Source organism: Prionailurus viverrinus, chromosome A1 (genome assembly GCF_022837055.1).
Source record: "Prionailurus viverrinus isolate Anna chromosome A1, UM_Priviv_1.0, whole genome shotgun sequence".
Lineage (NCBI taxonomy): Eukaryota > Metazoa > Chordata > Mammalia > Carnivora > Felidae > Prionailurus > Prionailurus viverrinus.
In genome coordinates, this window is record NC_062561.1 from 145,422,247 (window position 1) to 145,442,657 (window position 20,411).

At 38.8% G+C, this 20,411-nt stretch overlaps 1 protein-coding gene across 2 annotated transcripts in view; it reads left to right on the plus strand.

The window, feature by feature from the left end:
• RASGRF2 (Ras protein specific guanine nucleotide releasing factor 2) overlaps nt 1-20,411 on the plus strand; it is a 241,504-nt gene that overhangs the window by 98,289 nt on the left and 122,804 nt on the right. For both annotated transcript variants that reach the window (XM_047873891.1, XM_047873892.1), the window contains exons 5-10: nt 3,145-3,398; nt 6,505-6,584; nt 6,986-7,179; nt 12,453-12,562; nt 13,307-13,425; nt 19,625-19,785. In XM_047873891.1, coding sequence (XP_047729847.1) covers nt 3,145-3,398; nt 6,505-6,584; nt 6,986-7,179; nt 12,453-12,562; nt 13,307-13,425; nt 19,625-19,785 — 918 coding nt within the window. The remainder of the gene's footprint in view (nt 1-3,144; nt 3,399-6,504; nt 6,585-6,985; nt 7,180-12,452; nt 12,563-13,306; nt 13,426-19,624; nt 19,786-20,411) is intronic.

The window sequence follows — 20,411 nt, forward strand, 5'->3', positions numbered from 1 at the left end:
GTCAGCACAGAGCCTGATACGGGGCGTGACCGCGAGATTATGACCTGAGCCGAAGTTGGCCGCTTAACCGACTGAGCCACCCAGGTGCCCCTGTGTACAACTTTTGCAGTTAGACAGACACTGGTACTCACTCTGGTCTACTGTATTTGATTTATGTCATTTTAGGTTTTGAGTTCTATTATCTTAATTCGCTTGTGTAAATCATCTACTTAGCTTTGTGACCATTATGTGAAAAGCTTCACAGTTATAGAACTTTTTTTATGGATATATACCTTCAAATCTTTATTTCATCTTAATGTTTTTCTTATTCTTGTTTTTTATATGCTACATAATTATTCCCCTTTAATTGTAACAAAACTTGAAACATTGCTCAGAGTTTGATACAGAAATGCTTCTAAGAACTAAATTGAAGTGTTTTCATTTTTAAGGAATAAAAAGTGAAATACCACCATTAATTTCTTAGAATTCAAAACATTCTGAATTGAATTGATTTTATGTTATTGTTACAAGATTAATGCTCTTGCCTTTTAGTGGTATGAAGTTGTCTATAAACAAAGAGATGAGTGAAGTACAGTTTTCAGGATTTTTTTTTTTTTTTTTTTTTTTTGGTAGAAACTGGTCTGTTAGTATGAAAAGTACACCAGCTCAGCAGGCAACACCTGACTAAGTAAACAGAAAGATTGTGTTTAACACAAAATTTGATTAAGGTGATTTTTGAAAATATTTCTATTAAATGGAAGAATAGTGATAAAATAAATGCTTTTTACACTTTATACCTTCCTGTTTCTCAGTAGAAGCAATTAAAAAATATATTTTTGAACTTGTTAAATAGGCTTTGAAATTAATTCTATTGTGCTTTATAGCCCAGTCATTCTAATGTCTGTGTGGCAAAAGTGTTTTAAATGAATTAGTTTCTCTATTCTGATTTGGCAAATATCAACATAATTTTTTATCTTCAAGGAACCAAAAATTGAAATTTATTATATGACAAAGAAGTTTTCCATTAGATTTCTCCAGATAATGTGCATATAAATTCCCCCACATAATTCTATTTGAATGTGGCTAATTTTTATTGTTTGAAGCATCACAGCTGTGTGAATGCCTGCATTAACACTGATAGTATGATGACAACATTGGTAGGTAAATGAAAGAATTTTAAACATTGCAACAGAAGAGCAGTTGTTTAAATACATGACAAGTTAGTCCATATGGGTGAAATAGTAGGGAAACAATAAGGAGTGTAAGAATATGTTGACTAGATAACAATAATACTAAAAAGAGATTTGGTAGTCATTTAATGCTGTCAATCATATATGGATTTGCAACCTGCTTTGTGGCTGAATCTGCCACTTAGCTATGACACACCCTAATAAATAATCATATAACTGTTTTATATTTAGCAAGCACTTCAGATTTTTTTTGGTCCATTATTTTGTAGGTGAGAAAATAGAGGACTGGAGTTCAAAGTTACCCAGCAGGTTAGTGCTCAGCCTTGGGGTTAAGGATTATGACATGCACCTTTCTGGCTAGCCCCCAGCATTTACCTGGACACTTGAAAGATGTTTAGTAAATATTTGTTGGCTAAAACCTACAGGTTTGTCTGTTATTTTTCAAATCATACCTAGGGAATTCAGATCAATTTTAGAGGCTATCATGTTGTCTACAGAATCAATTTTTAATTATATTTCATGTTTCTTTTCACAAAATAATCTCCATTGCAAATCATTCACATGTGTTTTCACCGTGTGGCTCAGAGAGAATCCTTAGAGTTAACAAAAAGCAGGTTAAAGAATGCCAACTCTGATTGCATCTTTCCTGTGTGACTTACCATGAAATTTCGTTTACTCATCTATAAACAGAAGGGGTCAGATGAGCTGATGTCTAACACTTATTTTTTTTTTTAAGCTTCGTAAAAAAACCCTCAATAACAACAAATCAAATAACCTGATTTAAAAATGGGCAACGGACATTTCTCCAAAGATGAAATAATATACATGTGATATTTGGAGAAGTCATATACATATGAAAAGCTGCTCAGTATCACTAAACATCAGAGAAATAGAAATCAAAACCACAGTGTAACGTCACCACACACCCATTAGGATGACTACCATAAAAACAATAAACTAAGTGTCGATAAGGATGTTGAGAAATTGGAACCTTTGTGCACTGTTGGTAGGATTGTGAAGTGGTTCAACTGCTGTGGAAAGCAGTACGGTCATTCCTCAAAAAATTAAAAATAGAGCTACCACATGATCCAGCATTTCCACTTCTGGGTATAGATCCAAAAGAATTGAAAACAGGATCTGGAAGAGACATTTGCACTCCCATGATCACTGCAGCATTATTCACAATTGCTGAGAGTTGGAAGCAACTCTAATATCTATCAGCAGACGAATTGATAAACAAAATATACATACAATGGAATATTATTCAGCCGTAAGCAGGGAGGAAATCCTAGCACATGGTACAACATGGATGAACCTTGAGGACAGTATACTAAGTGAAATTAACCAGTCACAAAAAGGTAGATACTGTGTGATTCTACTTACATGAGCTATCTAAAGTGGTTAAATTCACAGCAACAGAAAGTAAAATAGTGGGTCGCAGGGGCTGAGGGAAGGGAGAAGTGGGGAGTTGTTCAGTAGGTATAGAGTATCAGTTTTGCAAGATGAAGTTCTGGAAATCTGTTATGCAACAATGTGAAATATTTAACACTACTGAACTAACTATACACTTAAAAATGGTTAAGATGGTAAATTTTATGTTATGTGCTTTTTTAACACAATTAAAAATTTTTAGTATCTGATTTTATATTATTAAAGAGTAAACCTTCAATGTATTTCTTTATTACCATGTTAATAACGAATTATGTAGTATTATCACATTCTGGTGTCCATATTGGCAGTCTTAAAGAGCTTAAGATATGGAAGAAACTTGTGACACTGAGAAAAATGTTATCTTTAAATCCTATTTTTTCTGCTATCTGGAAAAGCCTGCCACAATTTATTCTAGTGATGGGACCATTAGCGCTGTAACAAAAAAGCAGTGTTTTATATGGCGTGGAATGAAAACCCTTACTGACAGGCTTATTCAAAGACAGCCTCACACCTCCCTGAGATTCTTTCTGTTGTTGTTCTGTAGGTTCAGAGCTTCATGAGAGGATGGTTGTGTAGAAGGAAATGGAAGACCATTGTGCAGGATTACATTTGTTCTCCTCATGCTGAAAGCATGAGGAAGAGAAACCAGATTGTGTTCACCATGGTTGAAGCTGAGTCGGAGTATGTTCACCAGCTCTACATCCTGGTCAATGGCTTCCTCCGGCCCCTGCGAATGGCGGCCAGCTCCAAGAAGCCTCCCATCAGCCATGATGATGTCAGCAGCATTTTTCTCAACAGGTTTGTCTTGGCGTAAATCAAAGAGTCATGTGAAAACCCCATTTCTATTTCTTAAAAGAATTTTTACTTTACTCTTAAAAGAATAGGAATCATAAGTTCACCTTTATGAGCTTATGATATTAAAAATAAGAAAGCTGTCATTTGTGTTTCATTATTTGTGTGAGTTTACATGTCTTTATCTTGAATCATGGCATTTAGTTTTCTGGGTCTTTTCTTTGTGTGACATATGTTTTCTTGTCATTGTGTAGGCGTGTGTGTGTTGGGAAAGATAATCTTCATAAGCTGAGGGAGATGGAGTGAGTAATGGGTCTTTACATGTAATTTATACAGACATACTTTAGGAAGAAGAAAAACTAACAGGGAGCCTGAGAATCTCTAGCAAATTTATTTGCTCAATAAATATTTATAGTGTCCTTCCTGCTGAGTGTTCATCAGTGAACAAAGCAGAAACCCTTGCCTTCATGTAACTTAAATTTTGATGTGGGAAGACAATGAATAGTAAATAAGTGAAATATGTAGTATATTATATGGTGATGAGCACTATGGAAAAAATAAACAAGGGAAGAGGAGAAGGGGAGAAAGGGAGTGCCTGGGTGCTTTACTTAAAAATTATTTATTTTTTTTTTAATTCATCTATTTACTTATTTATTTATTTTGAATACATTTATTTGTTTTTGAAGAAATTTACATGGTTCAAAAGTAAAAACAACATGAAAACTTCAAAAACTGTCAAATAATATCAAATATTACAAAGTCATAGAAAGGGATGACTTTGTGTCATCAGAGGGAGTGTGGATGGCCCTGGAACCTGTCACGCTTCTTGAAACACTTTAGACTAAGAAAAACAAATACACATATGATTCCAGTCATTAGTGGGATCTAAAAATAAATAAATAAACAAAAAGCAGAATCGGACCCATAAATACAGAGAATAAACTGGTGGTTGCCACATGAGGATTGAGGAGTTGGGCAAGATGGGTGAAGGGGAGAGAGGGAGATACAGGCCTCCAGTTATGGGATGAAGAAGTCATGGGAATAAAAGGCAGAGCATAAGGAATACAGTCACTTGTATTGTAATAATGATGTAATGGGACTTACTGTAGTTATACTTGTGGTGAGCATAGTATAAGGTATAAACTTGCCAGATCACTAAGTTGTACACCTGAAGGTAATGTAATACTATGTATCAACTCTAGTCAAACAAATTTTTTTTTAAAAGAAAAAGAACAAAAAGTTACTGCAATATATTTTAATTTGGCTTTTTAAAGATTTAGGCTTTTTATGAATTTATTTTTTTTACTTTGTTTTATTTTATTTTATTATTGAAGTTTAGTTGACATACAGTGCTATATTAGTTTCAGATGTGCAGTGTAATGACTCAATAGTTCGGTACATCACTCAGTGCTCAACACAAGAAGTGTGCTCTTAATCTCCTTTATTTCGTCCACCTCCCAGCCTGCATTTAAGGACATTTTAAGGACAAAGGACGTTTAAGGACAAAATTACTGTGTAATTTTCTCTTAAGTTATGCAGACATTTTCACTGCTTATACAATTCTTTGGAAGAGCTGGAAGAGCAAAGCCAGGGAGCTGCTCCCCTGGAGCTTTGAGTTCAAGAGCACAGCGCTGTAGATGTGATTCAGAAGTTAGGAAACTACAGCCACTGCCATTGCCACCATATCTGCCTCTCAGGTCTAGGAAGCTGTTGCCTAGAAACTGGAACACCGAAGCTGGGTGCTGAAATTGCCCCTGAAACACTCCCATCTTCATGACTGATTTTCAGCAATAGGAAGATGGCCTCTCCTACTTTCCATGTCTTACCAGGTGCACCTATTGGTGCAACTGGTGGAACTGAATTTACATTCAGAGCCTCATTTGCAAGGCAGTCTGGGAAGTTTAGCTGTAGCTCTCCATCATGTCCACCTAAAAGGAGAATAGAAAGGAGGTTGAAAGACTAACATACAGTATCTACCAAACTAAGGGCGCCTGGTGGCTCAGTCAGTTGAGTGTCAGACTTTGGCTCAGGTCACGATCTCACAGTTTGTGGGCTCGAGTCTCTTGTCAGGCTCTGTGCTGACAGCTCAGAGCTGGAGCCCGCTTCAGATTCTGTGTCTCCCTCTCTGTCTGCCCTTACTCCACTAGTGTTCCATCTCTTTCTGTCTCTCAAAAATAAATAAAAATGTTAAAAAATAAAAAAATACAAAAAAAAAAAAACCTAATATCTGCCAAACTAGATTTGGTTGAAATCCTTGAACAACAAACACTGCTTAGTTAAAATTGCTATAAATGAAAAACAAATTATCATCTTCAAGCCTTATGTATTTTGTTTCATGGACCATTTGGAAAAAGTTAAGGATTTCCCATTGATGTTTATTGTAATTGAATTTGACTTACAACAAACCAGAATATCTCACTTACATGAATAATTATGTATTTGATTGTGTAGGATGTGCTAGTTAAGAAAAGGCTTTAGAGGCTCAATCCAATGAATTAATTGTAATGAGGAGAAAGCAAAAGTTACTTTGGTAACTGCTCTTCTTGAACCTTGTAGAGATTTGGATCTCTATGCATAGTTCTCCTTATAGCATCTCTGTGTAGGTTTAGTCCTTTTCAGAGGATTCTTTTACATTTCCATCTTGGGCGTCTTAGGAGTGGTTATGGTAGAGTTCTGCCAAATCTTTGCTGTGGATTCTTTTCCCCTCTTTCCTGTCAAAACTCATTTTAGTGAAAGAGGGAGGCTTTTCCCTTAGTTATCATCTAGAATTAAACTGAAGAGAAAAAGGATCATAACTAATTTTTTGATTATCAGTTGAAGTGTTAAATCCTAACAGTAGAAAGATGTTGCTATCAAACATAATGAAGAGGGTTATATGCCAATGATTTGGTGTTTACTGTCTTCCAGTAGTTGAGGCCTAGCTCAGAATTTTCAAGATCGTTTGAAAGACAAATTGGTTTATGAGGGCTAGTATAATCCATGTTATTATTGTGTATACAATTTGGAGGCCCTGGGAGGCATGCAAATCATGTATTTATTAAGGCTTTAAGGACTCAGTGGACTTCTTTGACAAAGAAGTGACTAGATTATATTATTTTTCAATTTTTTATAGTGAAACAATTATGTTTCTTCATGAAATATTTCATCAAGGACTGAAGGCAAGGATAGCAAACTGGCCTACCTTAATTTTAGGTAAGTGCATGCTTTAGAGATAAAAGATTTTCTCTTAATATGTCTACAATTAAAGCAAAATAACTTCAACATTAGTCAGCCTAACCTGTCTGAATTTCCCTCTTGACCTGAGAGCTTCCTTAGGCACTGGGAATCTGTTTTATTGCCCTCTCAGCCCTTTCTCCTGGCCTGTCATTGTTCATTTGGGGCTAGAGTTGGGCTCTGTTCACCCCCTCCCCCTGCCCCGTGCATTCTACCAAATCAGTCATTCAAGCATTTGGAAGGGGGCCCTGTGCACGTGTGACACATGATGCTGGGAGCCACTCTGTGCCATTTCCACTGAGTGAACACAGTCTCTCCTTGTACCTTAGATAACTTACCAAGGACCAAGAAAAACTGCCATGTTTACTTCTTTTTTCCAGCTGATCTGTTTGATATTTTGCTCCCCATGTTGAACATTTATCAAGAATTTGTGCGTAATCACCAGTACAGCCTCCAAGTGCTTGCCAATTGTAAGCAAAACCGAGATTTCGACAAACTCTTAAAACAGTACGAAGCCAACCCCGCGTGTGAGGGGAGGATGCTGGAAACATTCTTGACCTATCCAATGTTCCAGGTAAGTCATCTGGGATGCATTTTATAAGTCATCGGTTCCAGTTTGGTGGTACTGAAACATAGGGTGACCAGAGTGACAAGTTTAAGTATGCCCCATGTGGAATTATGGCAAATGTGCATCAACTGTCCTGAGCTTGACCCTGAGAGAAACAAATTTATGCCACACATTTTCCCTCTGTGTAGCATATGGGAGAAAAGCAGGCATTTTTTTTTTTAAACCAGGCATTTTTGAAGCAATTAAATCAGGAATGGTTTTTGAAAAGTAGCACAGTTTTCTCTTTACAGAAAGATTCCACACAGACTTCTTCCATGGAGTCTCCTCCTCCAGCATGTTTAAAAATATTATCAGGTTTACAGAAATAGGATGCTGTGCAAACGTTCCAGTATATGCTGGTGGCATAAAAGGCTCCTGAGGGGTGGAGTGACTGCTGGGAAAGTCTTTGTTTTCCTTCCCATCCTCCCCTCCCTGTTACAATTGCTGTTGAAGTTGGTCTTGAGTTTGTCTGGAGCTCCGGATACCAAAAGGAGGACATCCTGGGTCACAGAGGCTATGAAAATACAGGGTCTGGAGGCACTGGCTGGACCTGGGGACTCTTGGCCCCTAGTCAGGTTGCTGAATTGAGGCTGGGGCTTGTCATGACATTTACTTTTGGGTGTTAGAGCACCCGGAGGGATCAAGCATACTTGTGTTCTTACCTGTACCTAGAGCTTTACCGTTAAGAGTCCTTGAGTGAGAACAGAGGAGGCCCAAATGTGAATTGAATCTCCTGTTCCTTTGAAAAGTGTCGATTCTGCTCTTTTGGAAAGGCATTGAGTGTTCTTGTTGTGGAATTTATGGGGCTTCTGGCCAGGCCTCCAGATTGTCATGTGGTAAACCGATTCTCCTAATCATGTGTGTTAGGGCTTCTGCAGAGAGTTTTGCCCCCCTGCGCAGGCATTGCTGACCCCGGCTGACCATTTTGTAGCCTGAGAAAGAAATGTTGCTCTGGTTCATAATTGTTTGTCCTAAAGTTTGTCAATCCTTTTTGAAATCATGGAAGTCACCACAGAGGTTTAGCAAGATTTTTTAAAAACCAAAAGGATGTATTTGAAACAACTTAAATATAGTGAAACTTTATAATGGTATTGTGTTTTTTTTCATGGAACTGAATTGTTTGAACTTTTTGCCTCTCTGAAGAAATATTTTCCAAGAAAAACTTCAAAGCAAAAACAAAAAGTTGCTTTTTTTAACCTTATAAAAATTATAATTTAAGCTTTTATTTATAGTGAAACAAGTTTTATATAATGCAGTGTTCTGAGATTCTGTTTGTGTCTTTGGCAGTTACCTCCAGATTATGATTACAATCCCTAAACTGTGTCTTTTCAGCAACTCGATTTCAGGTGAATATTCAAAGACATGGTTGTGAAAGACACATGGAACATTCTGGGAGGCACCTAGCTCCCTTTCTGACAGTGCACTAATGCCTTCCCACGGGCTATTTAATTTCCCTTTGGTGTCATTTTCTCAGGGTTTTTTTTTTTTTTAATTTTTTTTTTCAACGTTTATTTATTTTTGGGACAGAGAGAGACAGAGCATGAACAGGGGAGGGGCAGAGAGAGAGGGAGACACAGAATCGGAAACAGGCTCCAGGCTCTGAGCCATCAGCCCAGAGCCCGACGCGGGGCTCGAACTCACGGACCGCGAGATCGTGACCTGGCTGAAGTTGGATGCTTAACCAACTGCGCCACCCAGGCGCCCCTCTCAGGGTTTTAAAACAACAGACAGAACCGCACTTGATCTGTAGGGGAGGTGTCCAAACACAGTTGAATGGAGGGCCTTGGAAAGCCCTTTGGATTTCTTGAAATGCTGAGATGCACTTCTGTCACCCTCTCTCCTTTTCCCTGGAGTTTAAGCCCAATAAGAATGGCTTGGCATTTTGATTGACCCCAAGGAATTCCTACAATGTGAGGAAAGGACCATCGGACTACGAATCTTGAGGAGACCTGGATGTCTTGCTCACTCTTCAGTCATAGCATTGAGGAAAATAATTGAACCAATCTAAATCTCTGTTTCTTACTCTTAAAATTGAGGACCTGATCTCCAGTTGTCTCCCAGAGCTCTAGCTATCTGGCTGTGATCCTGGGGGGATCACACGATGGTGGTGCAAGGAGCCTGGTGTTTGTCTAGGAACCCACATCCTGAGACTGTGGTGGCCCGAAACCCTACAATTTAGCTGAAGGGTCAAATGTTGAGGTCTCTGGCTTCTTCCAGACCAGGGTAACCAAAGGTCTCAGCTTAGGAGAGCCATTTTTCTAGGAGAAGCCTCAAAGTTGAAGAATTTAGCCAGAATTGGTCCAAACTGCAAGATGTGTAAACTGAAAGAACAGCTCTTAATCTATTTGCTGCCCTATCACTATTCTGGATAGATCAAGAGAGGAAGCTATCAGAGTGTGCTACCTAAGAGCCTCATTCTCCTTGGTGCCTCTTCTTTGTCTTGTTTGCTTGGTGTCTCTTCCTTCTGCCTTCTCCCTAGGAGTGACCCTATGGACCACTGAGGGGGAAATTGCACTTTCTAGAAGCTTGGAGGTTTTCTCTTACTGGGTTCATTCTATCCCTCTTGTTCCCTCTTGGTTCTTTCACAAATGAGGTGAAATAGTCATGAAAACATTTGCTTCCTTGGAGGGTCTAGCTGTTTCTACTTCCCTCTGCATGCTAGTTCATGCTACCAAGGGACCTCTGACCAGACTTTTTCTTGAGTCTAGATATGGGGGCAGGGGTTAGGCACAGAGGAGGAGAGGTGATTGGAGCTTTTAGCCTGTGTATGTGTAGACCTTTTACTGGGCTCTTTGTCAAGTAAGTCATTTGCTGCTGTTGATATTCTATGTTGAGCTATGGAAACATAGAGGAATTGCTGAATTTGGATGATGCAGTTAATTTATCCTCAATTTAACCATCAGACAAGTAGTCCAAGTGTTGCCAAGAAATTTGTTATGGAAAATAATGTAGTCATTAATGTAATTTTTAATTAGCAAAGGCAGTGGCTCGACTGGTACTGTTTAAATTGGCTTCAGCTGCTCATAAGTCCATAGGTAAGCCAATCATGAAATCTGCCCCTGACAAGAACAGTGCTGTTAGATGTTCTCCAGAAAGTAGCCTTTTGCGGCTCTAGCCACCTATTTACTGTAATTGGCAAGCAGGCTAATTAATGTCTATAAAGTGACAAGTATTGTTCCATAGTTGAGAAGAGCATTATGATTCATCTAGACAGTACTTACTGTGATTCTTGGGTTTGGGGGGAACAGATTTATAATCAGCTCTTGAATATACACACAAGCTCTTTGGAGAGCCATCCACTTCTCTGCAGAATGTCCTTTCCCTGCTTTTTGGCAGCTTCAGGCTTGTTTGTTCCTATACCAGAAAGTAGAAAGGACCGGCTTCTGAATTTCAGATCTATCTACGTGAACCTTAGCCAAGGAGCTCTCTAAAATAGATTTAATTAATGGGGGAGGATCCTGAAGCTATTGACTAAACTTAGTTTTGTGGGTTTTCAGTGCATGCATTATAAGCGTCAGGCTCTCCCACTCCTACTTTCTTTGTTATGAAAAATTTAGTACATTAGCTGTTGATTGCCTTGATTTTCTTATAGAACTACTGACTTAGAGGCAAACTGTTATCCATCTTGGCACTGTGCAGAAGGGATATTTGAAAGTGTATGTATCCCAAGAGCCTTTACCAGGAGAAGTTTATGGAATGGAGAGGCAGAAAGTGCCCTCCATGTGTCTTACAGGGGAGGGGTCTCCCTCCTATCAGGAGTCTGTCTGAACTTCCAAAACCTTAATATGATGACATTCCTTAGGACCTGATCCCAGAATATCAGCTGCAGAGCCGTGTGTGTGCTGTGGCACTGCCCTTTGTGCTCATGCCTAAACATGGGCCCTCAGTAAACATCAGTAAGTAACCGGTGAAGGCCACCACCTGCACAAGAGCAACAGCAGATCCGTGGGCAGAGCTGCCAGCACCTCAGGACTGGACGGAAGGAGCTAGCCATAGTACCCTGGGAGGCTGTTTCACTTTCTTCATTCTTAGAAGGCCTTTCAAGGGCCTAGTGAGACCTCAGGCCCCAGAGAAGAGACCCCGTGGGTTCCTGCATTGGTCAGAGCCACCATGATCATGGCTGGCTCCGTCATTTGCTGTGACACCATCTTGGGCAAGTTACCAGACCTCTTCACACTTTGTTTCCTTATCTGTGTAAAATGGGCAAATTCCCCTTTTGTTGCTGGAGGTTTAGGTGTACGTGCAAACCTTGAGCTCCAATCTGACCCATAGCAGGTGGGGTTATGGTGCCTGTTGTTCATGTGTGTTGGTATTATAATTAAGCCCACTGCCCCAGCTTTCTAAAAGATTTTAGTTTGTAAGCCAGTAAAAAACAAATATGTAGAGGGGTACCTAGGTGGCTGAGTCAGTTAGGCATATGACTTCGGCTCAGGTCATGATCTCATGGTTCGTGGGTTGGAGCCCCGCTTCGGGCTCTGTGCTGACAGCTCAGCCTGCTTTGGATTCTGGACAGCTGACAGCTGGAGCCTGCTTCAGATTCTGTGTTTCCCCTGTCTCTCTACCCTTCCCCCACTCGTGCTCTGTCTCTCTCATGATCTCAAAAATAAATAAAAATTAAAATAAATAAATATGTAGAATCACTATAACCTTAAAACTCTACTATGTTATATTAACATCTTCATAGGCCTAGTGGAGTTTCTGCCTTTGACAGAATTCAGATAGTTTATCTATAAGCAGAACTACAAGTAAATAATCTAATTAAACAATACTTTTTACTGCTAGAAGAATGAATTAAGGTAAAGTAGGATGAGAATGTAATAAAGGTGAACATATCTTCTTCTCCCAAGTTTTAATTCTTAAACAGAATATTGCAGTAGGATTCCGAATTAAAAAAAAATTGTGAACAAATATACCTAAAATACAGATTCTTGTGATTTGATTATAGCTGTATGTTTCCCCATGAACCAATTTTCAAAATTTGTGATTAAGAAATATATGATTATATTAAAAAACCTAAAGAAACAATTGTTTCTCTGGAACATAATATTTTGTTACTCTTTTTTTGTGCTCTTGGTGAAGTGTGTGTGTGTGTGTGTGTGTGTGTGTGTGTGGTTTGAAGTATACTTTGTTTCAAAACTCTAAAGGTAGAGATGAGTTTCTCAGACATGATGATGGCACAGTAGAGAGTGTCCCAGTGTTGTTCATCCTGACCTCTTGCTCATGCTGGCCTTTGCATTTAGATCCCCAGGTATATCATCACACTTCACGAACTCCTAGCTCATACACCCCATGAGCATGTGGAAAGGAAAAGTCTGGAGTTTGCTAAGTCAAAACTAGAGGAACTGTCCAGGTATGTGGAGAACTCATAATAAATGCTTGATTAGAGAAAGCAGCAAGTTAGTCTCTGTGGAAACCTAATATATATGTCCAGGCAACAAGAAGCAAGACACAGACCAGCTTCTCAGATTCACCTGAATATTAAATGCTAGCTCTTCAGATGGTACTGAATCAGAATACATGTTAATTTTAACCAAGAAAAATATATATTGTTGAAAATGTTTTTATAGCATGTGAATTTATATAATTGAGATTATAGCTGTATTTGGGTTTATGTTTCTTTCAGGATAATAGGAAAACGACCTTTATTGGAATCCTTGTGTTCATATTTGGCAAGAAGCTAGAGAATGTAGATTTTGCATTTTTCAGTGACTTTTCAGTGTTTCAAGGAATTATTTACATCTGTGTTCCTTTAGCTTATATGGCATAAATGGTATAAAGTCCTCTAATTTGCTCTACCTCTAACAAATGGCATCCTAATTTCAATGAAGGTTGCTGTTCATAAAATAATACTTTGCTTTCCTGTTGCATTCCCCAGGGTATTCACTGGTTTGTGACCCGCTTGTCATTTAGAATCATGTACACTGGCTTTGGTTTGGGTCATGGCTTGTTGAGGCCTGGAAGTCTGCTCTCCCCACAGTCTCTTTTATACTGATGCAAGTCAAAACTGAACTTCCCAGAGGGAACTCTTCTTTGCATACCTGCTAGGGCTGCAGAAAATATCTCTTACTGTGATCTGTCTGTGCTGTGTCTATAGGATAATGCATGATGAAGTGAGTGACACTGAAAACATAAGGAAGAACCTTGCCATAGAAAGAATGATCGTAGAGGGTTGTGATATTTTGCTGGACACCAGCCAAACTTTTATCCGCCAAGGTAAGTCCTTGTTTGGTAGACCCACTGTCTTAGTCATCTCTGCGAATTACGCATTATCATTGCCAGATCCCGGAAACCATTTTGGAGCAGGTTTGATGTAGCTGTGTGATTGATACTATTCATGCAGGACACCTCCGTGGCCTTGACTGAGGCTGTGGTTGAGGCCCACCTTTGTGCTGTTTCTTTTCAGGGGCCATGAAAAACAGCAACACAATAATAGTAAAGCACGAGTGGGACAGTAAGTTACATTCTGACTGGACTCTCCTCCTCAGTGGACCAGACATTCTCTACAGCTCCAAGGAGGACAGATCGGTCTGGCCGATGAGAGTGGCAGTGCCAGGTGGCGACGATATACAGGCAAAGGCCCAAGAGAAACTTGCATTGCTCAAAGCCCTTTCACATAGTGGTGGGGACAATGTCCGAAGTGAAAACAGCTGTCTCTTGTTCCCATTCTTCATCAGCACTTCTGGATCAGCCCCCCATGATATGATTTGATTCAGTTGGCAACTCCAGTTGCCAAACGAAATGTCTGTTGACCCCTGACACGCTTTGGTAATGGTGCATGTATCTTGTTTGTGGGATGTGTGCTTTCCGAGCATCACCCAGTATTTTAAGCTTTTGAAGTGTTGAAGATATTTGTGCCAGAAACTTTGGAGAAGCAACAGCCTAACAGTGTCCCTCCCTCCAGGGCCCTCATTGCAGAATGCAAGGAGTAAACCTCATCCAGAGTTCTTTTTTTAAGTGCTTAAGTGTTCTGAGGGAAGGGACCATGCCCCACGGAATTGATTTGAGACAATGCATTGCACACATTTATGATTTTGAACTTGGTGAGCAGTGACACATAGATTTTGGAACTAGGATTAACCTTTAATGTAGTTTTTGTTCAGAATGTGCCAATAACATTTGAAGATATTTGCATTTCCGTTGCCTGCCAAAATGTGCTGCTTAAAATTTTTTTTTTACCTCATCAAATAAGACGTTACTTGTGCTGTGCACATAAATTTTTGCACAGAATACTTTAAAAAGTTTAACACGTGCTGTTCTATTTTCCATTATTTATTTATAAAGAGAGAAAGTACACATATGTTAAAGTTTGGAAGTTTATTTTAGGAAATGATAACTTTTCTCAGTTTTTGGCTTCTGATACTAATTTTCCTTTAAATATAGTGGAATATAATGCTAACAGCATCAGGCCTGCCTAATTCCCCCTGTATTCCTCCGCAGAGACTGTGTTCCCATATTGGCTTTCTGCCTTCCTGGCACTTGCCTGCCTGTGTGCCTTCACGTGTGCTTTCCCCAGCCTGGGGCCTGGGAATGCCCTTTTCCATCCCTTCCGTGCCTATCGAAGGTCTGCTTGGCCTTCCAGGCTCAGGTCAGACACCTCTAGAGAGCCTTTTACAATGTTCCCCCATCTTTCTCTCCCCTTCCCTCCAGTTAGAATGGATTTACCTTCCTCCTGGTTTCGTGCCCCTTGCTCCCGATGCATGTATTTCGTCCTCTTGTGTATTGTAGGTACATGTTTGCACGCCTGTCTCTGCCAGTAATTGTAACTCTGAAGGGCAGTGTTTATGAATTCTCTCCTGCCTTATCTGTTGTTTTCCATTATAGATACCTGAAAGATGGGCATTGGATTAAATTGAATTACTTGTTGAATTGCAGTTTTGATTGTTAGATGTCTTATTTTGTATTTTTCTTGCATTTGGAATTCACTGAAAAAATACTAATTGACTGGAGCTTTATAATATGCAAGAATGCAAATAAATGTTTCTGTAACTAGTATTCTATTTCTGAAAGGGCTTTTGATTGAAAAGTATGATACATCGTAATTTATTTCTATAAACTGAGACTGCTCTTATCTAAGTTTGAAAAAAACATCTATAATGAAAAACGCTAGAAGGTTGAATATATTGAATAAGTCATTTTTTTCAGTACACCCAGAGGAAAAATACTCAGGACCCAGCTCTGCCTTTGATTCATGTCCAGATGTTATTTATTGCTTTTTCTTTGCCACATGTTTAAAGCACTTCTGTTAGCTATTAATACAGCTGATGTTATTATTGTATTGATGTTGATATAATGATTTGCCTTTACAGTATTTTTCTGTATTTTTGGTTGTTAGTGTGTTTAGAAATTATTCAATAAAGTTGGCTTTAAAAAAACAGACCTTAATCCAAAAGTAGAAAGTAATCCAATTACATATAATTTGGGAAGTTTCCATTGTTTTGCTTTGGTTGCTCCTATTATCATTTTTACTACAAACCCTTAACAGACTTTTAAACCCATCGAGGTGGGTTTTTTATTCTTTTAAACTTTGATGGATTCCATTTCCTATGAAATGGACTACAAATTATCTCTAATTGTCTGCTAGTATTTGTGTTATTTACTTTTAGGGATAGTATGAGGTATGTTGCAGTGTGTATGTATTTGTGTGTGTACATGTGTGCATATGCACAAATATATGTGTGGTTTCAACCTTAAATGAATGTTTGTTCTGAGGACTAGAAAAAATAAGTCGCCCAGGATGTCGGAAAGGCCTCCTTAGAATAGGGGCATCAGATAATCTTGAATGTCAATCTGTGGGAATTTAGTGATTAAAGTAACAGAAGTTTTATTGTAAATTGATGCTAATCATTAAACAGTTGATGAGCAGGATGCAAAGGACTGTATCGCCATGTAGTCTGATAATGTCATTTATGTTCCAAAATCTACTCAAAGTTTGTTGAACTAAAGTGTAAGAGTCTGAAACAGTAATAGGAAGACAGTATAGCCATGTCGCTGGAGGTCAAATTCTGCCTCCACCATCTCCTTGCTGTAGGATATTGAGCAATTTATTTAACTTTTCTTTGTCTCAGTTTCCTCTCCTTAAGTTGGAGTTAATAGCACCTATATTTTAGGGTCGTGGTGAAAATTTAATGAGCTGATACCCACAAAAGCATTTAAACCAGTGCCTGTGAGAGTATGACATAAATTTAAAAACCAAGATCTAAATTTTGGAATGAGTTTCTGTTTTTCAATAACATGAAATATATATGAACATTTAGTAGAAGATGAGGCACTCTAAATTGACATTTTGCTGAAAACCCATTATACATAGCCAATGTCTTGTGGAAATGTGAACCAGGATAATTAAGTGAAGGTTACTGAATTCAGAGTGAAATGCATTCAGAATGAGTCTCAGACCTCTGTGATACCTTAACTATTCCCCGACTCACAGTCATGTCCTTTTGGGGTAGCAGTGTTCTTTGGAGTTGTAACATGGGGTCCACAAATATTTGTACTTTCTCAAATGCCTAACCCAGTAACCTGGAAGTTGCTCATCATTCCTTTTCACACTGGGTGGAATGAAGAATAAGGGCATTAGTCCTGAATGCCATTCTTTGGGAATTTAGTGATTGAAATAACACAAGTTTTGTTGTAAATTGATCCCAATTATTAGGTTGACTGAGAGAGACACAAGGAACTGTGTCATAGCAATGGTCTGATATTGAGGAATTACTAATACAAACTATTCCTTTAATTTTTACTAACTAGAGAGGAATCTTCAAGTCTTAGAGTTGTATTGAAACACCAGGTCAAACATAAAATGAAATATAAAAAAAGTCCACTTAACATGTTTTTCCCAATATGATTATTTTATAAACCGAACAATAGTGTTGAAATCCCTCACTTTTAATTCTGACGTATAGACTTCTGTATAGACTGAATATACAGGATGAACGGTTATCGAGTAAACGTATTAGTGTATCGTTGACAAGGAAATGTTTATTTTTTTACCTCAAAGTTTTAATCCACAGTATTACTAATATATGAGCAAACATGTATTCTGTAATTTCTGATCTGCAAAATCATTAAATGCTAGAAGCACTTAACGACACATTATATTGAATCTTCATAAACTTGGTTATAACCTTTCTGAAAATGACTCCTGAACCTGTTTATCCACCAGGACATTTATTTGTCTTCAGCTCCAGTCTTTCACTCTGCCCTAGCTGATCTCACGACCCCCCATGGCAAAGCTACAACAGACTGTCTTTTCCTATCCGATCCCTTTCCAGGTGTCATTGTTTATGTTGCTGAATCCACTGCCATCTCTTGGCAGCGTGGCTCACTCAGGTGACGGCTGCTCAGCCCCTCAGGCCTCAGTTTTCCCTTCTATGAGATCAGGGGCGAACCAGGTCCTCCGAAAGAGCTCCTCTGGCTTTGATTCTGCCCCGTGAGCCCCATCAGTGCAGTCCTTCTGCTGTTACTCATTTTCTTATCTAGGCAGTCTGCCTTTTGCTCTCCCCACCCCTCCTCTGCTCTTCAAATTTAATTACTTGCTGCCTGCGCTCTCTGACAGCTTGCTCCCACCTGCCTCACTTCCTTCCTTCGCTCTCCCCTTGCCCGTTCCCTTCGGTGGAGTCAAGCCTTCTCCTACCCTTTGTTCTCAGGGCCCACAGCCTTCCCCAGGACTACTTCCATGCTGTTCTTTAGGCCCCCAAATAGCTGCCTACTTTGCCTTTGTCTAGCAGTCCCACCTAAACATTCACCTGAGGAGATGGAATCTGCACACGGAGGCTTGCTCCTCATCTACCCACCTCCCCACCTTCAGCTCTGTTAAAAAGTAGATGCTGTTTGGAGTATTCATATGCTAACGTGAACATTTTGTGACCCACAGTCATAGTTTTACTACCATTTTACGTATACGAACAACTTTAGTGGGGCTTTCCCCACTTATCAAAGGAATCTGTGGCCATTAAAAAAAAATCAGGAAACGCAGAAAATGTATGAAGAGGAAATGAGGTTGCCTGCAATCTCACTTTTTAGTGCTGACCCCTGTTAATATTTAAGGGTTGAATATGCAGTTAACGGTTCTTATGAGACTGATACGTGTCTTTGTAAGGCTGAATTTTGAGTAGTGGTAGATTGAACAAATAGTAGTAATATCGCTGACTCAGTAATATCACTATTTCTGAAGTCAAGGTATTGACAAGAATCTTTCCTAGTGTTTGTTTTGGTTTGCTGTCTAACTTAGACTGGAATTTTATTTTGTGGGGAGGTCATTATTAGGATGAACTTGTATAAAACCTATGTAGAGATTCTCACATTGAATAGAAGACAGTTTTGTTCACGGGAATGCTCTGGGTATAGACTTTATGAGTTCTTTTCCATTTAAATTCCACAAAATTTTTATCACACATAATTTAAATATAATCTGAAATAGCTGCCCTTTAAAAATTAACTAAGTTGCATTGAATTGTTTAATTTGTTTATTTTTATAATATACATGCAGTGTAAATTTTATTTTTTATTATGTTATTTGTCTACCTATAGTGCCTCAGGAAGAATAAATTCTGTCTTCTTTTTACTATGTTATTTTATTACTATATGTAATTATACAGTATATATCTTGTTCTTTTTTAAATTTCTTTTAAAAATTTTTTAAAATATTTTTTATATGTTTTTGAGAGAGAAGGACAGAGAGACAGAGCACAAGCAAGAGAGGGGCAGAGAGAGAGGGAGACACAGAATCCCAAGCAGGCTCCAGGCTCTCAGCTGTCAGCACAGAGCGTGACACTGGCCTCGAACTTGCGAACCATGAGATCATGACCTGAGCCGAAGTCAGACGCTTAACGGGCTGAGCCATCCAGGCGCCCCATGTATCATTCTTAAATTGATTGAGATAAGATCACCAAGGGACAGATGACACAAGTGCCTTGTTCTCTGAATTCAGTTTGGCTTTCTTTCAAATTTATTTTACAGTTTATTAGTAAATAATCAAGTCTGAAATGTTTTATAAAAATAGTAGGAATTAGGGGTGACTGAGCGGCTCAGTTGGTTAAGCATCCAACTCTTGATACGAGCTCAGGTCATGATCTCACAGCCCATGGGATCGAGCCTCGAGTTGGGCTCTGGGCGGACAGTGTGGAACCTGCTTGGGATTCTCTCTCTCCCTCTCTCTGCTGCTCTGCTGCTTGCTCTCTCTCCCTCTCTCTTTCTCTCTCTGAAATCAATAAATCAAAAAATAGTGACAATTAGTTAGGCCCTTAAAACACAATGCATTCTCTCTTCTGCTCAGTGTAGAGGATTTACTTCCAATGGTGCATCAAATAAATCCTTGGTATCTTGGGAAACAGGTCCTAGAGTTTATTGCATCAAGAATAGTTCTCACTTGAAAAAATTTTAATTGCTGTGTATTCTTCACTTTTGTGATCACCAGGTTCTCTTATTCAAGTACCTTCTGTTGAGAGGGGGAAACTTAGTAAAGTTCGCCTGGGTTCACTGTCTTTGAAAAAGGAAGGAGAAAGACAGTGCTTCTTATTTACAAAACACTTTTTAATTTGTACAAGAAGTTCAGGAGGAAAGCTGCATCTGCTCAAGGTATGGGTTTTATGTGACTATTCCATTTATGTTCCATGCACTTAAGAGGGATTGAGATTAATTTAATTATGGCTTTCCCATATCCAGTATCATAAAACCCAGATTGTCACAATTGCATAGTGAGGTAATGTACAGTTGCTAAGCCTGGCATGTACTTTGTTGTTAGTCGAATCCAAAAAATTGAAATTTAAGGATCCATTTCCATAAAGAAGTGCAATTAAAATCATAACCTAGAAAAAATTACTAGTTGATGACTACTGAGCTACAAAAATCTTATTAAATCACTGCAGTATATTGATAGAATATTTGCTAAATCCTATTTTATCTTGCTCTATACCAAGAGTCAGCAAACCATGGCCCACAGCCTGCTGCCTGTTAATAAAGTTTTATTGGAACACAGCCATGCTCATTTGTTTATATATTGTCTGGCTGCTTTCATGCTTTTAAAATGGCAGATTTGAATAGTTGTGATAGAGATATGGCTTGTAAAGCCTAAAAGATTTACTGTCTGGCCCTTTATAGAAAAAGTACCTATCTATACCTTTTGTTATTAGTACCTAACAACTATTATCCAACACCAGGATGATGGCTTTCTGCTGCTTACAGCACTTCCTGGTTGGTGGGTC